A 16,624-nucleotide genomic window follows, 5' to 3' on the forward strand; every position below is an offset into this window, starting at 1 on the left:
ACAAATAAGGTTTTCCGACACATTCGCGTTGATAAAATAGACAGAGAATCTTATTTTGCAACCTTCTGTACTTACCGAAGCCAAAAGCTGCACGTCCATCCGTCACAGAATTAAGATGATTGACCGGCATCCTACAGAAGCTACACGTTCTCCACGCTACGTTCATAAGAATTGGCGCAAAGGCCGGGCAGGACAAATGTGTGCGTAAATTGAGCGAAGTGTGCGTGATGGAAGCGGGGAGGGGGGGGTGGGACGGGAAGGTGTTTTGTTGGGGCTCCATCCAGAGGGCCGGTTCCAGAGGATTAAACGTTGGCCGTGTTCGGTGCACTGAGCCGCGAACTTCTCGGTTCGATCTGCAGTGATTTGTGGTACAATTCGTCGTCGTCCAGCAGCAACGATGTATCCAGGAGGTAGGATGTAACTTTCGGTATGTGATCAATTTTGTACGGCGTCTGTTGGAAGTGGCGTATCTCACGTATCACGTGGGCAATCTGAAATTAAACAATCCGCAAACACCCACCCCGACCCGATCGATTAGGCGTCCGGTTTGTGCGATTCCGATCCGACCCGACTTACCATACGCATTTTGGAGAAGTTCAGCAATCCATCCGGTGTAAAGTCTGGCGTGCCCTCCTCGATGAAGGACAGGTCGGTCAGATACATGCCCAGGTACGGAATGCAGGGCGGATCGCACCGGTGCAGGGCCTCGCGCATCACACGAAACCTGCCATCCGAGCATACCACGGCCTGCAGTTTAGTGATTGTCGATTTGATCTAGCAGGCCAAACAAAAAAAAAACGGGGGTTACCATTAGCCGTTACCGAATCACACCGTACGATCGTCCACTACCCCGAAATGTGTCATGCTGTATAAATACGGTGTTCGCAAACAATGAGACAGTTTTCGTGACAGATTTTCCACAATTGCGGCCATAAAACATCAGCAACACACGACCCGAGGCCGTATGGGAGGCCGGCCAAGCAGTTGGGCAGTTTCCAGTGAAAACAAAATAGCTTCGAGTCCAAGCGATCTAGTACGCCGTTTGGCGTGGTGTGGTGTAAAACCCTCCGACAATCCACTCGAAAGTGGGCGAAAGCAGCAACAAAACTGCCCATCATTTCATTACGCCGAGTGTAGTAAAGGCCATCGAGTTTCGTTTGCAAATGAATTAAGCAAATAGGGAAGTTGTTCCGGCTGGCGATATTTATTTTTATGACCAGCAGGATATTCATCGACGCACACGAACCGCACCGGATCGCTTGCACACAAACTGCGCCATGGAGGAACACAACAACAAACAAAAAAAAAAGCGGTACACAAAACAGGGATGTTTGATCCACAGACCCCCGTGCACCCGGGGTACCGTATAGCTGCGAGCGCGATAAACAGGGTGTGGTGATTTTTATTGGCCACTTGGACGAACTTCTTCTGACCTTTCCGCTTCCGGATACGGCAGGAAATGTTTTTTGGGGCGGAAACCGGTGGCCGATTTCACGCCGCCTTTTGTTACGTTCCGCCAGTCTGTGTGTCTGCGGGCCAAAGTTCATCATAATAAAAACAAATAGAACAATGGCGCAATTGGTTATGCGAAACAATGCAAAAACGACTGCCACGGTGCCGGAGCTAACCATTTTGGCTAACTTCGGAAACGCCCGGTCAACAAGGGCCGACACATTTCTGGAATCGGTCCAACCCCGGAGTTGGAAAATGTGTGGCAAAACTGTTGTGGTACTGTCGAGGAACGATGAAATTACGAGCGATCTCAATGAAATGGGAAGTAATACCCATTGTTTCGCAAATAATTCGCATTTAAAAACGAAATGCCCGCTTCCTGGCCGGTGTGGGGTGTTGGGAATTTGGAAATTTTCCTTTACCAAGATGGGTGGACGGGTACGAGCGCAAGGAGCTGTCGTTGTCATTGGAAGATAATAAATTACAATTGGAAAACTTTCTGCTCTTCTGCATGGGCACGGGCCAACAGCAGGACAAAAATGGCATTTTCATGCTTGTTTGGGTGCCCATTCAAGGAACGCCGCACAAACAGAGGCTTCTAAACTGCGCACTCCCCACACATATGAGTTATTAAAACCTGTTCCCCGCACACTCGCAAAAGAAACAACAATAAAGCAGTGGAAAGCTTCTCATCATCATCCGTCTGCGGCGGGGGATTAGCACAACAAAATTTACAAAGCAATTTAACTTCCTCTCCGATGGGTAAATAATTCACCGACGAGTGTCCCAGTTATAGATCCCTGTTTGGAAAACTCTTTCACCATTTCTCTAACCACACACACACACACACGTTGCCGCCGGTTGGGTGATTTTGTTTTTTGATAATTTTTAATGGAAAGTCAACTTATCTTCCGTCTTCCGGGCCCCGCAAAGAAACATGTAAAACGCGTTCCCACCGACCGTTCCTCGGTGAGTCAAAAACCACGGCGCCACACTGGCGCAGGGCTTTCGCTTGCGGGCATTCGCAGTGTGTGTGGAAAAAGAAGCCCACGTACAAAACTCCTCCTGGGGGAATCTCGCACCAGCGCACCGTGTCGGCAGTGTTGTGCTTACGCTAATTGAAATAACGACAATGTAATTCTCCAGCGTCAGGGAAAAACAGTTTCACATCTGTAAACAAACATATGTAGCGCGTACCCGGCGTACCGGCATCACCTGCGTTGTACTGCCGTTGCGACAACACGGACACACCATCCCATGGCAAACACAACCGCTCGGCGATGAGATGAGTTCCATGTTCACCGCTGGGAACTGTGTCGCGTTGTAGCAAAGAAAGCTACAGTCCCCCCCCCCAACAAACCGCCTCCGTTGGAAAGTTTGTTCACGGCGATGAAGTCGAGAAAAACGATGATATACGGGAGAAAAATTGCGAGGAAAAATTGCGGGAAGAGCGAGCAGGAGAGCATGAGTGGCACAGGTGGCCCCGTGTGTTGTAGACTCGTGTTTTATAAAGCGAATTTTTAAACAACACAAGGCACACATGCTGCAATCCACACTCATCCGTCCTTCAGGGTGGGTTAACAGTCGTATCGGTGGTTGCCGCTGGTGGCGCTGTTGGGAATAGCTCGGGTGGATTAGCAATAGTCCTATCCCTTGCCTGTGCTGGCAGCTTACAATACTTTGTACAAAAATAATAATTTCTTCAGCGAATCAAACACAGCTCTCATTGCACTTACTGTTCTAGGTACTTTGTCCCAGGTCTTCTTCAGTCGGTACACAGCCGCATTCGTGAAGGCAGCACAGATCTGCAGCACCCCGTTGAAGTTGTGCAAGCAACGACAAATGTCCGCCACGGCTGTCCACTTTTCGATGGCCGCTACCCGTGCCGCCATATTGCTCCTGTGTGTGTTTTTTTTTGGAGACGGACAAAGTAGGACAGTTATAGGACATGCGGCTCGGACTCCCTTACCGAGGTGACCCTCCCTTACCTTGACACTATTTCCGAACAAACTAACCGTGAGCCGTCGTTGAAACGTTTCGTCATAAGAATGATATGTTCTGCACGCGACTTTTTGTCCGATTTCATCCAGGCCTGTCCAAGGAACTCTCTGTGTGTGTGGGAAGTATTGCACAAACTCAGTTAGAAAGTTCTCCAACATCACTTTAGCAGGTCATCACTTACTCGCTACGAATGGCCAGGAATATCTGATGATCCAAGTACGTCATCTGTTCCGCGATCTCCAGCGCTGACAGCGTCTCGATGCTCTCCTTGCTCGGTGTCTGCCCACGGGCGTGAGAAGGAGAAGTGTGAATAGAGCATCGACCATTAAACGCCAAACCACCAATGGGTACCCACCTGCGGTGGCGTTAGAAGAATTTCGAGCTGTTGCTTCCCGCTATCGATATCGTCACGGCAGAGCAGCCGCAGCAGTTGCGATGCAGCTCGGTGCTCAGTGGGCAATAGGTTCGGACTGCAGGTGATGTCGTCCAGGAAGGCTATCGTCTGACTGCGCAGAGCTGCATCCTGCTCGAAGTCCTGGAAGTGCTTCGACACCCAGTGTCGCAGCACGTTCAGCACGCGCATCGTGGCCGGCGAGCTGACGACGGATTCCTTTCGGTTCCTAGCTTCCACCTCGGGGGGCTCGTCCCGGGGATTGCTGGAAGCTGAGGTAGCGATCGCGAATGCCGCCGCTGCCGTCGATGTGCTACTCCTGTGCGGGATTAGAACACGCGGGACGAAGGAGGACGACCGCAACGATCGCGTAGTGTTGCGTGGCAAGTGGGATGCGTTGCGCCATGGGGTTTGAGGTGAGGGTTTAGTGTTACGTTTTAGTTTGTTTTTATTTCCCGAAAGGGGTCACACGTGTTCAAAGGGCAGATGGTTGCGATAGCAGTGTGATGTGAAGGTTTGGCGTGTGGAAAGCGTGATGATGGTTAACGATGAAAGCATGATTGTGCACTGCAACACGGACATGAAGATCGATCGAGTGTGATGGGGAAATCGGTTTGAGGTGTCGGAAAGAGTGGAAGCTTTACCGGAAAAACGACTTCATCGCGCCCAGGATGCAGCCACTAGGATATAGAAATAATTTGCCAGGAAAAGTGCTCGCATCCTGCAATCAACGGCAGCTAGCTGTTAAAGTGAGATTCCGGCCCTGTTACGCACCTTTCATGGCAGCGTTAACCGAGACGTTCGTATCGCCGCGCTCTCCCACGGGAACACGGGGAAGGTTGATTTATTCTCACAGGTGATTACGCGCCGAAAGAACAACCACCAACCGGGGCCGCATCGGAGGCGCAAACCGTCGGATATAAATCATTCCCACTGCCGGTCGCAGTATCGGGATAAGATTCTGTCGCTGACATCGCCACACGCACCTGCTTCATTACTATTCGTGTCAGTAGGGGGATTGCTCGGAAATTGCTTTCACCTTCCGCAACCCACCCACCCACCAAACCAACGCCCTGCCAGGGCACGGACACGCGAAAGCTTGTAAATAAAACATCTTGGCGGGTGGCTTGTTATGACACCACGACCGCAAAGCGCTCTCTTCACGTTGAGCCCTGCCCTTGAGCTCCGGGCGACCGAAGCCCTGTCGTCTTGAGATACATATACATTATTTATCTCGTAAACTTTCGTTCGCCACCACACGGGCGTGTTGTCGTTGTCGTTGCAAAACCGGCGAGGAACGCTCCATTTCGTTCAGTGGTTCAAATGGTAATTTGAAATTTGATCCTACTCTGTTCAATTAGTGTCTCGATTACATATTAATTGGCGAATCTCTTCTCGTGCGTTTCAATTTTATGATGAACTGGCCTGGTTTGCATAAAGTTCAAATGATCTTAAAACCCCACATTTCCTTGGGCACGTCCGGCGAAAAGTAATTCATCGGCCGACAAACGACGACTCTCGTTGAACCCATTACATCCCAAGGGGTACGGAATCTTAATCCAAATGACATGAAACTTTGTAGTCCTTTAAGAGATTTCCTTAAACGAGCAGGGGGAGGGTCAGGACATTATGTTCATCTGGCGGTATTCAGAATTCAAGGTATTAATATTCAAGATTTTAAATTAATTTAATGAAGACTCTGTTCAAAAAGAGCATTTTTGTACTTTTGTGATAATTTCTTTTGAGAATCCATTTTTCCAGAACTTTCTCACGTTAAAAATCACAACAAACAACAATGACAAAAATTGTTCAACAAAGTGTTTCTGGCACAGAAGGCACTCAGACATTTTCATCCCTATGTCATTAACAACAAGCTGGGTCATCTGGGTTTGCCGATGGAATAAAATTCGCTGGGATGTAATGGGTTAACCCACTGCAAGTATAAAAGGCAGCAAGCACACACCTATATTCGGTGGCGTCCTGCTAGGGCTTCCTTTATTTCCACATGCTCAACTCATGCAGCTTTAAGCATACTTTCCGCAATCGAACCGATCACTCCAAAAGCGGGACGGAGGTGGGTGGGCTCATATTAATAATGGAAAGCGCGTGTTTCTACCATTGACTTACCAAAGCGGGTCCGGTCCCATGCTGTGGGCGTACAAATTCAAGCGAACACAAGCGAAGCGACGAAATTTATCCAACATGCATAAGGACCACCCCGAGACGTACAACAACAAGAAAAAAAAACGCCGGTGTCCGGTGCAACATTCACGGAAACGAGAACCACCACCGAGTTATTATTCCCCGGTTTCAATTGGACGTCATCAATTTCATCGTTTGGAAAATTGATAATAAAACCGAAATCCCCATCCCCGCAGCACCGGGGCAGCCAATATGTGGAAATGCAGACACACACACACGCGGCACGGGTTTTCAACGGGCCCGACCGAGTCCGAAAGCGTGCAGCATCACGGGATTCAATGGGCGTTCGATGGCAAAGGGGCGATGGTCGAGGAGACGACGACGTCATGAAGATGATGTTTTATTATAGGCAAGACGGGAATACAAGGGAAGAACCCGGGAACACGTATGCGAGCAATAGCAGGAAGCAAAATCCGTTCATAAAACCCGAATCACCCGAGAATGAAAGAATGGAGGGGGGTTATTTTTTTTTTGCCCCACCGATGAGATGAATGAGAAAAGGGCCATTGGAACCCGTGGTGAATTCACATTCCCGCAGGGCAGCATCATCCCCCCGGGGAGGCAACCATCGTGACCAGGTGGATATGAGCACACGATCAGGTGGGGGTTTTTTTTTTGTTATCCCCAGACCCGGTAGCCATTTTATGGTATTCCGAATAGTGACCCGACGATAGTGTGTGTATGTGTGAGTGTTTGCATTACATATTAGTGTGGGTCAGTTTTGGAGGGTTTGTTACGAATGAGTTATCGCCATCGTGTCGAAAGAAGGGCGAAATGAACGAGTCCACCGGAATGAGTGTGTGTGCGGACGGCAATAAAACCCAACATTCCAGATCGCCCAAAGGCCAGCAACGGTACGGCAAGTTTGCCGCAATGTGGGGGCAGGATGAAAGATTTGTCGGATCAGGGCCATCAAATCCAACCCCCACAAAAAGAGCCCCATTGTCGGAAAGGTGTTTTAATACCATGTCCACAATACCATGATGGAAATGGACATTTAGGTCCACAAACATGGTTAGGTTACCGGGAGGGGATATAAGTAGATGCAGCATGGATGTATGTGTGTGCCGCACGAATGGGATATATTTCACATTTCGGTGCATTTGTTATCAAACATCCCAAGGCCCACAGCATATAATAAGTCGCGTCGGTGGAGGTTTCCCGTTCCGAGGTACCCACCGAAGCAGGTTGTATTTTTCAACCATCGCGTTATGTTCACGTGTTGAATCAACGTTAATAAAAAGGATGAACGGGGGATGTATTATTTGATTTTGTGGTACGGTTTTCCAGATTGCATTTTGCCGCATGGTGCAGCAAAGTTTAATGTGGAAGGGAGCGAATAAGAAAAAAAGAAAGGAAGTGTGTCGCACAAGCCACAAAGGCAACCCCGAAGCGCGCAATGTAATCATTGGATTGCGTGTGTGTGTGTATGCGTGTTTTTATGTGAACAAACACACACCACACCGAACAGGATTGGCCGGTTTTTATGAAGAAATAAAAATGGTGAAATTTTTCGCAGATTGTGGAGGGAAAAAAATGCACAAGTTCCCACACGATCGAACGAATCGTTATCGCAAACGATGTGAAAACGTGCCAAAATAATATTGGTATTTTTGGGGCGGGGGGGATCGGGTGGGTTTTAGTAAGTGAAAACCGTAGTTACGAATGTTAAAAAGGGCGAAACAGGTGAACAGGTTATCGATAAAACGGGAATATCGAACCGAAAGCGTCGATGGAAGATCAATGAAATTATTTGAAGTTTGATTGATTTTTTGTTTTGTTTTTTTACGATAAAAGGTTCGTTTAAAGTTGGAGTTCGTCAGAAATATATTATCAAGGGGGTAGGTTTTGATTTTGTCGGTAGCAGGTGTAATGAACGGTAGATCCAACAGCAATGTAAGGATGGTTCGAATGGTGGAACAAAAAATGAAAAATAACACGACAAAAACAGATAGAGATTATGGTTGAATAGTTGCCATCAATGCATCCAAACGAGGACCGACACGAAAAATGGATAGACACACCGGTTCATACGCCACGATCAATCAAACCAAGGACCAGTTCGGTCACATTTGGACGGACGACGTCAAACAGGCATTCGACGACAGACAGACAGAGCCACAAAAGAGTGAGGCACAGTACACACAGACAGCACACAGCACAGCCACAGCCACAGACAGCCAAAAACAGATAGACAGATAGTGAGATAGATTGATAGAGGGGAGCAGAGAGCGTTTTGGGATTGCGATGAACAAGGATACCCAACGCGGGCAGGACGAAAGTTTGGGAGACGGTGATGGAGATGGAGTTCACCCAACGGGTCGGTAAAGCCCGGCCACAAAGATTGGGGCAGATGGGGAGACAAATAAAAATACAGTCCCACGATTTAGTTTGTCACATGGAAGCAACAAGAGAGATCAAACCGGGGTTGATTGATGGAGCGATGTGAGTGTTTGTTGTATGTGTGACATTGAGAGTGGAGAATATTTCCAGTGTTGTTGGGCAGTGTTTTCCACCAATCGCCCATTGCCAGACGAATTTTCCAAAGCGTGAGGATTTGTGCAAATGTAGCGTAGGTTGATAGATTGGGAAGTGATAAGATTGTTAGTGGAGCAAATTTATATCGAGCACCACCGGCAGTGAAGGAGATCATGCCCATCGTGCCATGGCCAGCATGATACAGCGAGCAAAGGGGGGATTTTTTTGTTGTTTGGTTTTGTTTTTCCGGTGGCAAAGAAAGCATGTGATTATGGTGCAGGATGAAAATGAGCCCGGGAGAGGGATGGTATTGTTTTATGTTTTATGCGTCCATTAAGGCGTTTGTTTATATTTATAGGCAACAATGTTATGATGTTGTTGAGCACATATATGTGTTATCCGTCCGATGGTGCGTTGAGTGGGATTTGATAAGATGTATTTTGTTTTGTTTTTGGTTGTTGCAGAATCACGATTGGAGGTTGGTTTTTTTTTTGTTTGGTTGGTACAGTTGGTACACAATGCACACAAGAAACAGACGTAAATATAAACATCCATGAACACGATCACACACGGTATCAGAGCAAGTGAGAGCAATACATTCAGAGAGAGAGAGAGAAAGAGATAAAAGAGAAAGAGAGATCAAGAAAAACATAGTGTAAGAAGAGTACGAAACGACAAGTAAACGGTAAGTAACAAATTAACTTAAGGTAATACATTGCATGAAAAAAAAACATACACGCACACACAGTTATGGGTTTTGTTGTTTTCTGATGTATTTCAGTTCGGATGAGTTGCAGAGTTGCAGCGACACGAGACAGGTAAGTAAGATAAAAAAAATCGGATAAATACAGAGAGAGAGAGACAGACAGACAGAGAGCAGGAAAAACTAAAGAAAAACACACGAAAAACGTTCGTTCCTTGTATGAACAAAGATTGAGCGGTGGGGCACCTTGTCTATATTGCTAATAAGAAACTTTCTAAAATTTAAAAGCCTCTTTGGGAATTAATTTTCCACTAGCCTATGTTTTGAATTTTACCGGTACAGCGCAATGGAGACGCCCAGTAACTCAACGTTCCTCCAGATCGACTACCTGTCTTGTATTCACCTCGGCACATTTTTCTTCCAACTATTGAGAAATATCCAAAAGAATGTAAAACATCCCTTAAGAGGCATATAAACATGTCTTAATGGCTTGAAAGGCTCGTCTCCCAAAATGTATTCATTCCTATTATGTAGAAAGTTTCATTTTTAGGAATATTAAGGATTACATTAGCGATGGGCTCCTCCCTGATACACCCTGTTCTGTGCGTCTGATACTATGTTAAGAAAACGGCACTCTAATTGCTACAAATCACAGCAAATTCATGTAAATTCTCTCCACTTAACGATCCTAGCTCCACCAAACGCTAACAATCGGCAGAACAATTTGATACAAAATCCCATTTAGTCATTCGTGATGGCTTTAGAATAACCTTTTTCTTGGGCGCGCGTGGTCTGACGCTTTTTTCCCCCCGGAAAGGAACCACATCACGCAGAACCATCATGAGCAAGAACGGGTTGCTGCCGGTCCGACTAAACAGTAACAGGAAGTTCATACATCACCCTTGGAAATACATTAGCTCTAAATCTTCATCAATCTCCGATAGTGTCCGATGCTCCGTTGCCCTGCACTTGCCCTTGTTTTCACTCTCAATGACTTACACACATATTCGCCGCCGTCCTCGAAAAACCCCTTCGCCCACCGTTCCGGTCGTGCCCGGTGCCGGTTTTGTTGGCCATGTTGTGATTGGCCCTCTTTAAGAGCTTCTGCCCGTAAACCTACTCGCGCCCATGTACGAAGAAGCCTGAGCACAGGACGACTGTATTTCGATGGGGAGGAAAACAAGATTTATGTAGCAAAATACGTTTTCATCGTTCCAATTGCTATAAATCTTCTGCCAAAACGATGGCAAACCAGCACCACCACCATCACCGTCCTCCTCCATCCCGCCTCCCCTGTTTGGACGGGTGTGACGCGTCTTCGTTTGCGGTAAACCATAAGGCTCACCGGAACATAACCGGGAACCATGAAGAAAATGGCAGAAAACTAGCAACTAGCAGCAAGAAAATTCACACTTCTTCCGTTTTGCGCTCGCCAGAGTGCCGGTGTGCGGGATCTTACGGTTGCCGTGGCTGAGTGGCAAAGGATGCAAACATTATCCTTTTTATCGCTTAGTTTTGAATCTTTTCTTCCACTGCTTCCATTTGCCTGCGGGGCGGGCTGCTGGTTATGCATGTTTCCATTTTGCTGGTGCCATCGTTGGCAGAGATTTGAGGCTGTTGGCTGTAAAACTATACAGCTGTGGACGAACGAGAAATGCTGCACGAATTGTATATTGCAATAAAAACGTATTTTCCCATCTGTGCTACAGCTCAGCCGATTCTTCTGGACGGTGCTAGTTTATGATTTGCACTGTCTTTATTTTATTATCCACCGTTTTCGTGTCCTGAGCTCAGGAGAAACAGCGGGATTCACTGTTTGCATGCTGAGATTATTAAGAACTGTTGGAAGGAACATATTACGGCGGTGACTTCCGGCGATAGGCGATATTCTTATTCAACTTCCGACTCCGACTGTTATCTCCGTCATGTCCAATTTGTTCCAACTTTTGTTCTTCCTTCGATGCTAGCAGATGAAGTTCTAGTTTTACAATAATTTTCCTAACAAAAACTACGCTCTTGGTGCGATTTTATTTCCGACAAGCACGCCAGCGAGGACCGTTGTTGATGGAGAAGTAAAAACATTAAGCTCCGTTTCGAAAAAACAAACGCCAGTTGCCAGTGCGGAGCAAATGTATAGCCAAAGCTCTCGATTGAATACTTGCGGTCTGTGGTGGTGTGCGCCGTACGACCGGGATAGTCACGTCGATAAAGCTGATAGCTCGAGCAAGAAATCCACTTAGGTAGATATTTCCCAGAAGATATCCACTAAATTCACCACTCTACTTGGAGTGTTGTGGCGAGGAGTCATTTTCTATCCTCGGTATGGAAGCGGGAATTGGGAGTTCTTTTTTTGTTTTTGGCTCTTTGTTTCTCCCTCGCTTTGCTTCCCACCCTCCCGGGGGAGAGTTTCCTCGGAGAGGTTTCGGACGATCGGTTTGGGGTCGCTCGATAGCGTACCATCGCATGTTTAACATCTTCGTGCGGATAAGATGCAATAAATCATAAATTGTCGGAAACAGGACTACGTAAACAATGTTCACAACAGGCAGACACTCACCTCGCACACGCCACAATCGTGTAAAAGGTTCGCATTCGTTCCTTCGGCTTGTTGCCGACCTGCTGTTGGCAGTTGTTTTTGCCCGCTGATGGTTGCTGATCCTTTCCCTAGCTCTAGCTCTAGTGTGTAGCTTCCTTGGTACGAAGAATGTCTAACTCCCTGACGACACACTGCGCAACGATGTATAAAACACATCCGAGAGCATGTGTTTGCATACACACAGCCGGTCGTCCGTCGTAATCCAGGAACTTTGTTTGGTTACGTTCCATTTTTTTGTCTTTCCCTTTGCTTGCTCCAACTAACGCTCCACCGACGTTTGCCTGTGTGAAAACATGTCAGATACGATTGTCTTCTCACTTTAGAATTTAATACAGCCCGCAAGGAAAAGGATTGGCGAGCGTGCAGATGTTGCCGCTGCTGGTGCTGCTTCGACATGTGCCGTAGCTTTATTTGACTGTCGACGTTAATACTCGAGTGGCAGCGAGACAGGCAAGAGCAAGTAAAGCTGTACAGAAAAGACATCTCTGCTGACATATTTCAAGATTAAACTCGTGTACTGTTCCTTCCGTAGCCGGGAAGGGAAGGAGACCGGGAGGTCCGTACCATGACAATTGCTGTGATTAGTTACGCTGACCTTAATCCGATTCTCATACGGGGACATCTTGCCATTTGAAGAGTCTCATTTGTGCGTTTCATCCGACCATCCCGACACAAGACCTCAGCCCAGCAGCTTTTAATTTTAAAAGATTGAATTAATGCACTAAACCCTGAGAGTGGAATTTAAGGGGCGTTGTGGTTTAATTAAAAAAAGCAAATGTGCACAATTTCCCTTTTGAGCCTTCTTTAACATCCTGCCGTAAAACGTTTCACCGTTGGCGATGACCTCGCCAATATGAACCGCCACATTATTTATTGTTTTAATCGATTTTTATCTTCCGATTCGAAAATACACCATCCACGTGTAATTTCGGAAATGCTTGGAGGGTTTTAACATCGATTTTAACGAGCCTTACAACGAGCTATCGATACAGTAACAAACCGATAGGAGGGTGTTGCGGTACCAGGAAACGTTGTGATTAAGCAATTAAAAGGATTTATTTTAACCCCATTTAACCCCTTTTACACGTTCTAACCTAGCCGATAAAACCGGATAAAAGAATTTCTTCCATCCTAACCCTTGTTGAAGTTTGTTTTGATTTCTATCCCCTTTTTTTGGCTTGCGTTTAAACCCCAATAATCCCCACCGTTCAATCTTTGAACGGGAAGCGAACGCATTATTATTTTTTTGCATTTTCTATCGTATACAGATCAATGAACTGAGAGAGAATACAAAAGAAAACAAGAAACGAATTGGTAGGCACAAATATTTCTCAACGAAATTAAGCATTCCAACATTCGGTCGTGGGTCATAACATAAATCGACAATGATCAATAACACGGCGTGGAGAGCGGGAAAAAGCCAGAAACACTTCGGGCTCATTCCCAAATAGCAAACGTTAGAGCAATCGGTTAAAACGGGCAAAAATAATTAAAGAAGACAGCATTTCAAAACAACGAAAAAAAAACGGAACAGATCAAACACAAACAGATCAACGGAAAACAAAACCGAAACAGCTCGCAGTGGGTGTGTTGAAGAATCGAGCGAACACATCCGTTAGCAAAATGCCATAAAAAAACAGAGTCTAAAACTGGAACACAGTTAAACACAACAGTATGCAAATGGGGTTTTGGGGGGTGAACCGAAGATCCTGATCCTGCAAATGGGGCGCACGATACCGATCATGCGTATGATGTACGCGGAACGAAAGGAAATGAAGAGCTTGGTTTGGGGCAAATAACCACCGCCACGTTCATAGCGTGGGCCACCCTTTCGGAAGAACATCTGACGGTAGTGAATAGGGGGTTGTGGGGGGTAGGTGGGCGGGGGTGTTTAAGGGTCAGTGTAGAGGGTAGGTTTTGGGTAGTGTTTACCTGCGTTGCGACTGGCGGTAGGAAGTGATTACTACGCCTACTTTGCTGGAGCAGTGAGGAACATGATCGTGCTGCATGGAAGCTCGGGACGAAATGGTGTTCAGCGATACACCACCAAGCGATCCGCGTGGTGTGGTGAAGATCGACGTGGCCATGTCGTCGTCGCTTTCGGAAAATCGGCGCGTGCTGAGAACGAACGGTGAAGAGAAACAGATAGAAAGAAGGACAGATAGAGAGCGGGGGAGAGAGAGGGAGAGAGAGAGAGAGCAAACACACACAAAGGACCATGGGGTTGTGTATTGGTGGGTGCATTTCGACGGATGTGCATAGGGAAGGTATGCATATCCGGTTAAAATCTGGTTGAGTAAGAGAAGGGGTTCAAGCGGGAAATGGAGTGGTCTCTAGCAGTCACTGTATTGGAGGATGTGCCGTACAGAATGCTTCAGTGTTGCACGAATATATACATCATTTGACACAACTTCGGAAGAGTAGGCTCAATTATGGCTACAGTAACAGTTATGGCAATAGAATATTATTAAAGCATGTTGCCAAAACGATTGTTTGTGTTTTAAAGAATGTTCCCCAGTATAACATTTTCTATGTCGATAACATATTATAGCCACAATTGGGTTACTTACCCCAGCTTAACCTGATCGCCAGTCACATCACGACCGTCGATAAGGTTCCCGTCTGGGAATCACATGTACACTATCGCCAAGCTCATTCTCTATTTACAGGTCATGTATTTTACTAAAAACGCATCAGCGAACACAAATCATTTGCATCGTATGGGCGCGGTTAAACAGACCGGAGGAATTGTGGGACACCGGAGTTAAAACAAACAAATGTTCTGCTGCGTTGTCACAACCAGGCAAACGTTTGACGCATTGGGCGTTTTGGGCATCAAAAACCGACCTTGGAATGGAGTTTGGCTACACAAACATCCCGAGCGTCCCGGCCAGCGGGCCCAAACGGGAAGCGTTTTTGCAAAAGGACGGGCGGTTGTCTACTTGAGCTCGTAAATTAGTGAACAATTAATCATTCCACTGCGCGCCCGTGTAACGATGTTGACGCATGCATCTTTCGCCAGTGTGTCCAACAGGGCCAAAGAGGGCGAAACGTGGAAAGGAGATGATTTATTCGGCGAAATAATTGTACGACGAATGGACATTTCTAATGCGCGGTCCGCTTTCGTGTTGAGTGTACGACGAGGCATTCACTCGTACGGCAGGACGAAACTTCGAAACAAACTATGAAGGACGATTGAAGCCAACACAGAAGCTTGGACACATCAGCATCAGCAACACCGAAGGCAATACGGGAAAAAGGCAGCGCAGCAACATTCAATTAAGGATGCCGCAAACGTGTGTGGACGTGTGTGGCGAAGATGCGTCTCCTTCTTCTCCTGGACACACACACGCGCACGCACACATTCACACCGGGGTCATACATACCTGGATGAATCACGATCTCTCTGGGGCGTTCCAAACAAACTTTTGCGCTGCCGTTCCGGTGTCTTTGGGGCGGAAAATTTCCTGGTCGTCAATCGGGGGCTGCTGCTCGTTTTTTCACTCTGCAAAATAAACGCGCACAACATGGCGCATAATGGCGAATAGGTTTTTGGTAAAATGTATGTCCATCTCCAACAAAACATCGCTTGATTGGAAATAAAAAGGGGAAGGGCATCCATACAAAAAAAAAACGGGAAGGAACTTCTCGTAACAGTGTTAATGGTTTTTGCTAATCATAAAAGAAACTCAACACACAACACGGATGTATGGTTTTGGTGTAACTAACGAGTCCAATTTTCCCTTCCCAACCGTGGTTTGCCCCAAAAGGAAAGTAACCCTAACACGGTGTGTACCCGGGGCCGTCAGTACACGACGGAGCACGTTGTAGTACGAGCTTAAGCCGTAACAGTAATTTAATGGTAAAGGTCACCCGGTGTAAGTGGTTCGGGGTCGTCGTGTAGAGCCTCTCCGGCCAAACTCCGGCCGAGTGCGTGCCGGCAACGGCGAGGATGATTTCTAATCCCTTGCGCAAAACGGAAACGGAGGTGGTACGTACCTTGTTGAAGAGACTGCCGTCCCCGTTCAGCTGCAGGCTGTGCCGATGTTGACAGAGGGCCGCATGCGGTATGGCAATGTTGTGGCCAACGCTCGGCCGTCGGTCCATCGGCAGCAGATGAGGCGGCGAAATGCTTTTTGTGGACGTGGCCGTTGTCGTCGTCGTTATCGTAACCGTCGTTGTAGTCGTGGTCGTCAGATAAGGTTGAGTTACGATTTTCGGCCCTCCAATCTCGAGCCGTCCCTGCACGATGGTGGCTTGTTCCGGTTTGAGCGGAAGTGATTGGTGCTGCTGTACCTGCTGGTGCAGCGGTGCGGCCCCATTCGGGGGCTGCCCGTTCGAAGGGCTGTAGCATGGGGTGGTGGTTACGGTTGGGGGTGTCGGAGGTGTTTTAATTTGTTGCTGCTGATGTTGTGGCGAATGATGCTGCTGCTGCTGCTGGAGATGATCCTGCGAAGCTGGCGGTTGTTTGTCCGGCGTTCTTGATGTCTGCCCGGACGCGTCCTCCGTTTGGCTCGTATCCGTAGTACAGATGGTGGGCGTCGGGGGTGTCGTGGTCGGGGGGTGTGTGGGGAGTTTGTGTGCCTTCGGATTAACACGCTCCGGCAATGGGCTGGTGGGTGCTTTGCCGTACTTAAATGTTCCCTCGGTCGGTGTGTCGTCTGATTTATCCTGGCCCCCGGAACCGGTTGATCCTACCAGTGTGACGCTGCTGAGATTGGACGGGGAGGAAGGACCGCTCATGGCCGTCTCTGAAAGATGTACAATGCACGACAAAGGGGATTAGTATGCGAGTGGACAG

The 16,624-nt window shown here is 47.4% G+C and overlaps 1 protein-coding gene across 1 annotated transcript in view; it reads right to left on the bottom strand.

Moving 5' to 3' along the window:
• Positions 1–302: 302 nt before the first annotated feature.
• The window catches only part of LOC128298093 (ras-specific guanine nucleotide-releasing factor 2-like), a 28,473-nt gene continuing 12,151 nt past the window's right edge, over positions 303–16,624 (bottom strand). The window contains exons 12-21 of the mRNA XM_053033828.1: positions 15,823–16,574; positions 15,210–15,328; positions 13,756–13,941; positions 5,972–5,992; positions 3,809–4,163; positions 3,635–3,732; positions 3,441–3,560; positions 3,189–3,351; positions 577–774; positions 303–491 (exon numbers count right to left, since the gene is read on the bottom strand). Coding sequence (XP_052889788.1) covers positions 303–491; positions 577–774; positions 3,189–3,351; positions 3,441–3,560; positions 3,635–3,732; positions 3,809–4,163; positions 5,972–5,992; positions 13,756–13,941; positions 15,210–15,328; positions 15,823–16,574 — 2,201 coding nt within the window. The remainder of the gene's footprint in view (positions 492–576; positions 775–3,188; positions 3,352–3,440; positions 3,561–3,634; positions 3,733–3,808; positions 4,164–5,971; positions 5,993–13,755; positions 13,942–15,209; positions 15,329–15,822; positions 16,575–16,624) is intronic.

This window comes from Anopheles moucheti, chromosome 2 (assembly GCF_943734755.1).
Source record: "Anopheles moucheti chromosome 2, idAnoMoucSN_F20_07, whole genome shotgun sequence".
Classification (NCBI taxonomy): Eukaryota; Metazoa; Arthropoda; class Insecta; order Diptera; family Culicidae; genus Anopheles; species Anopheles moucheti.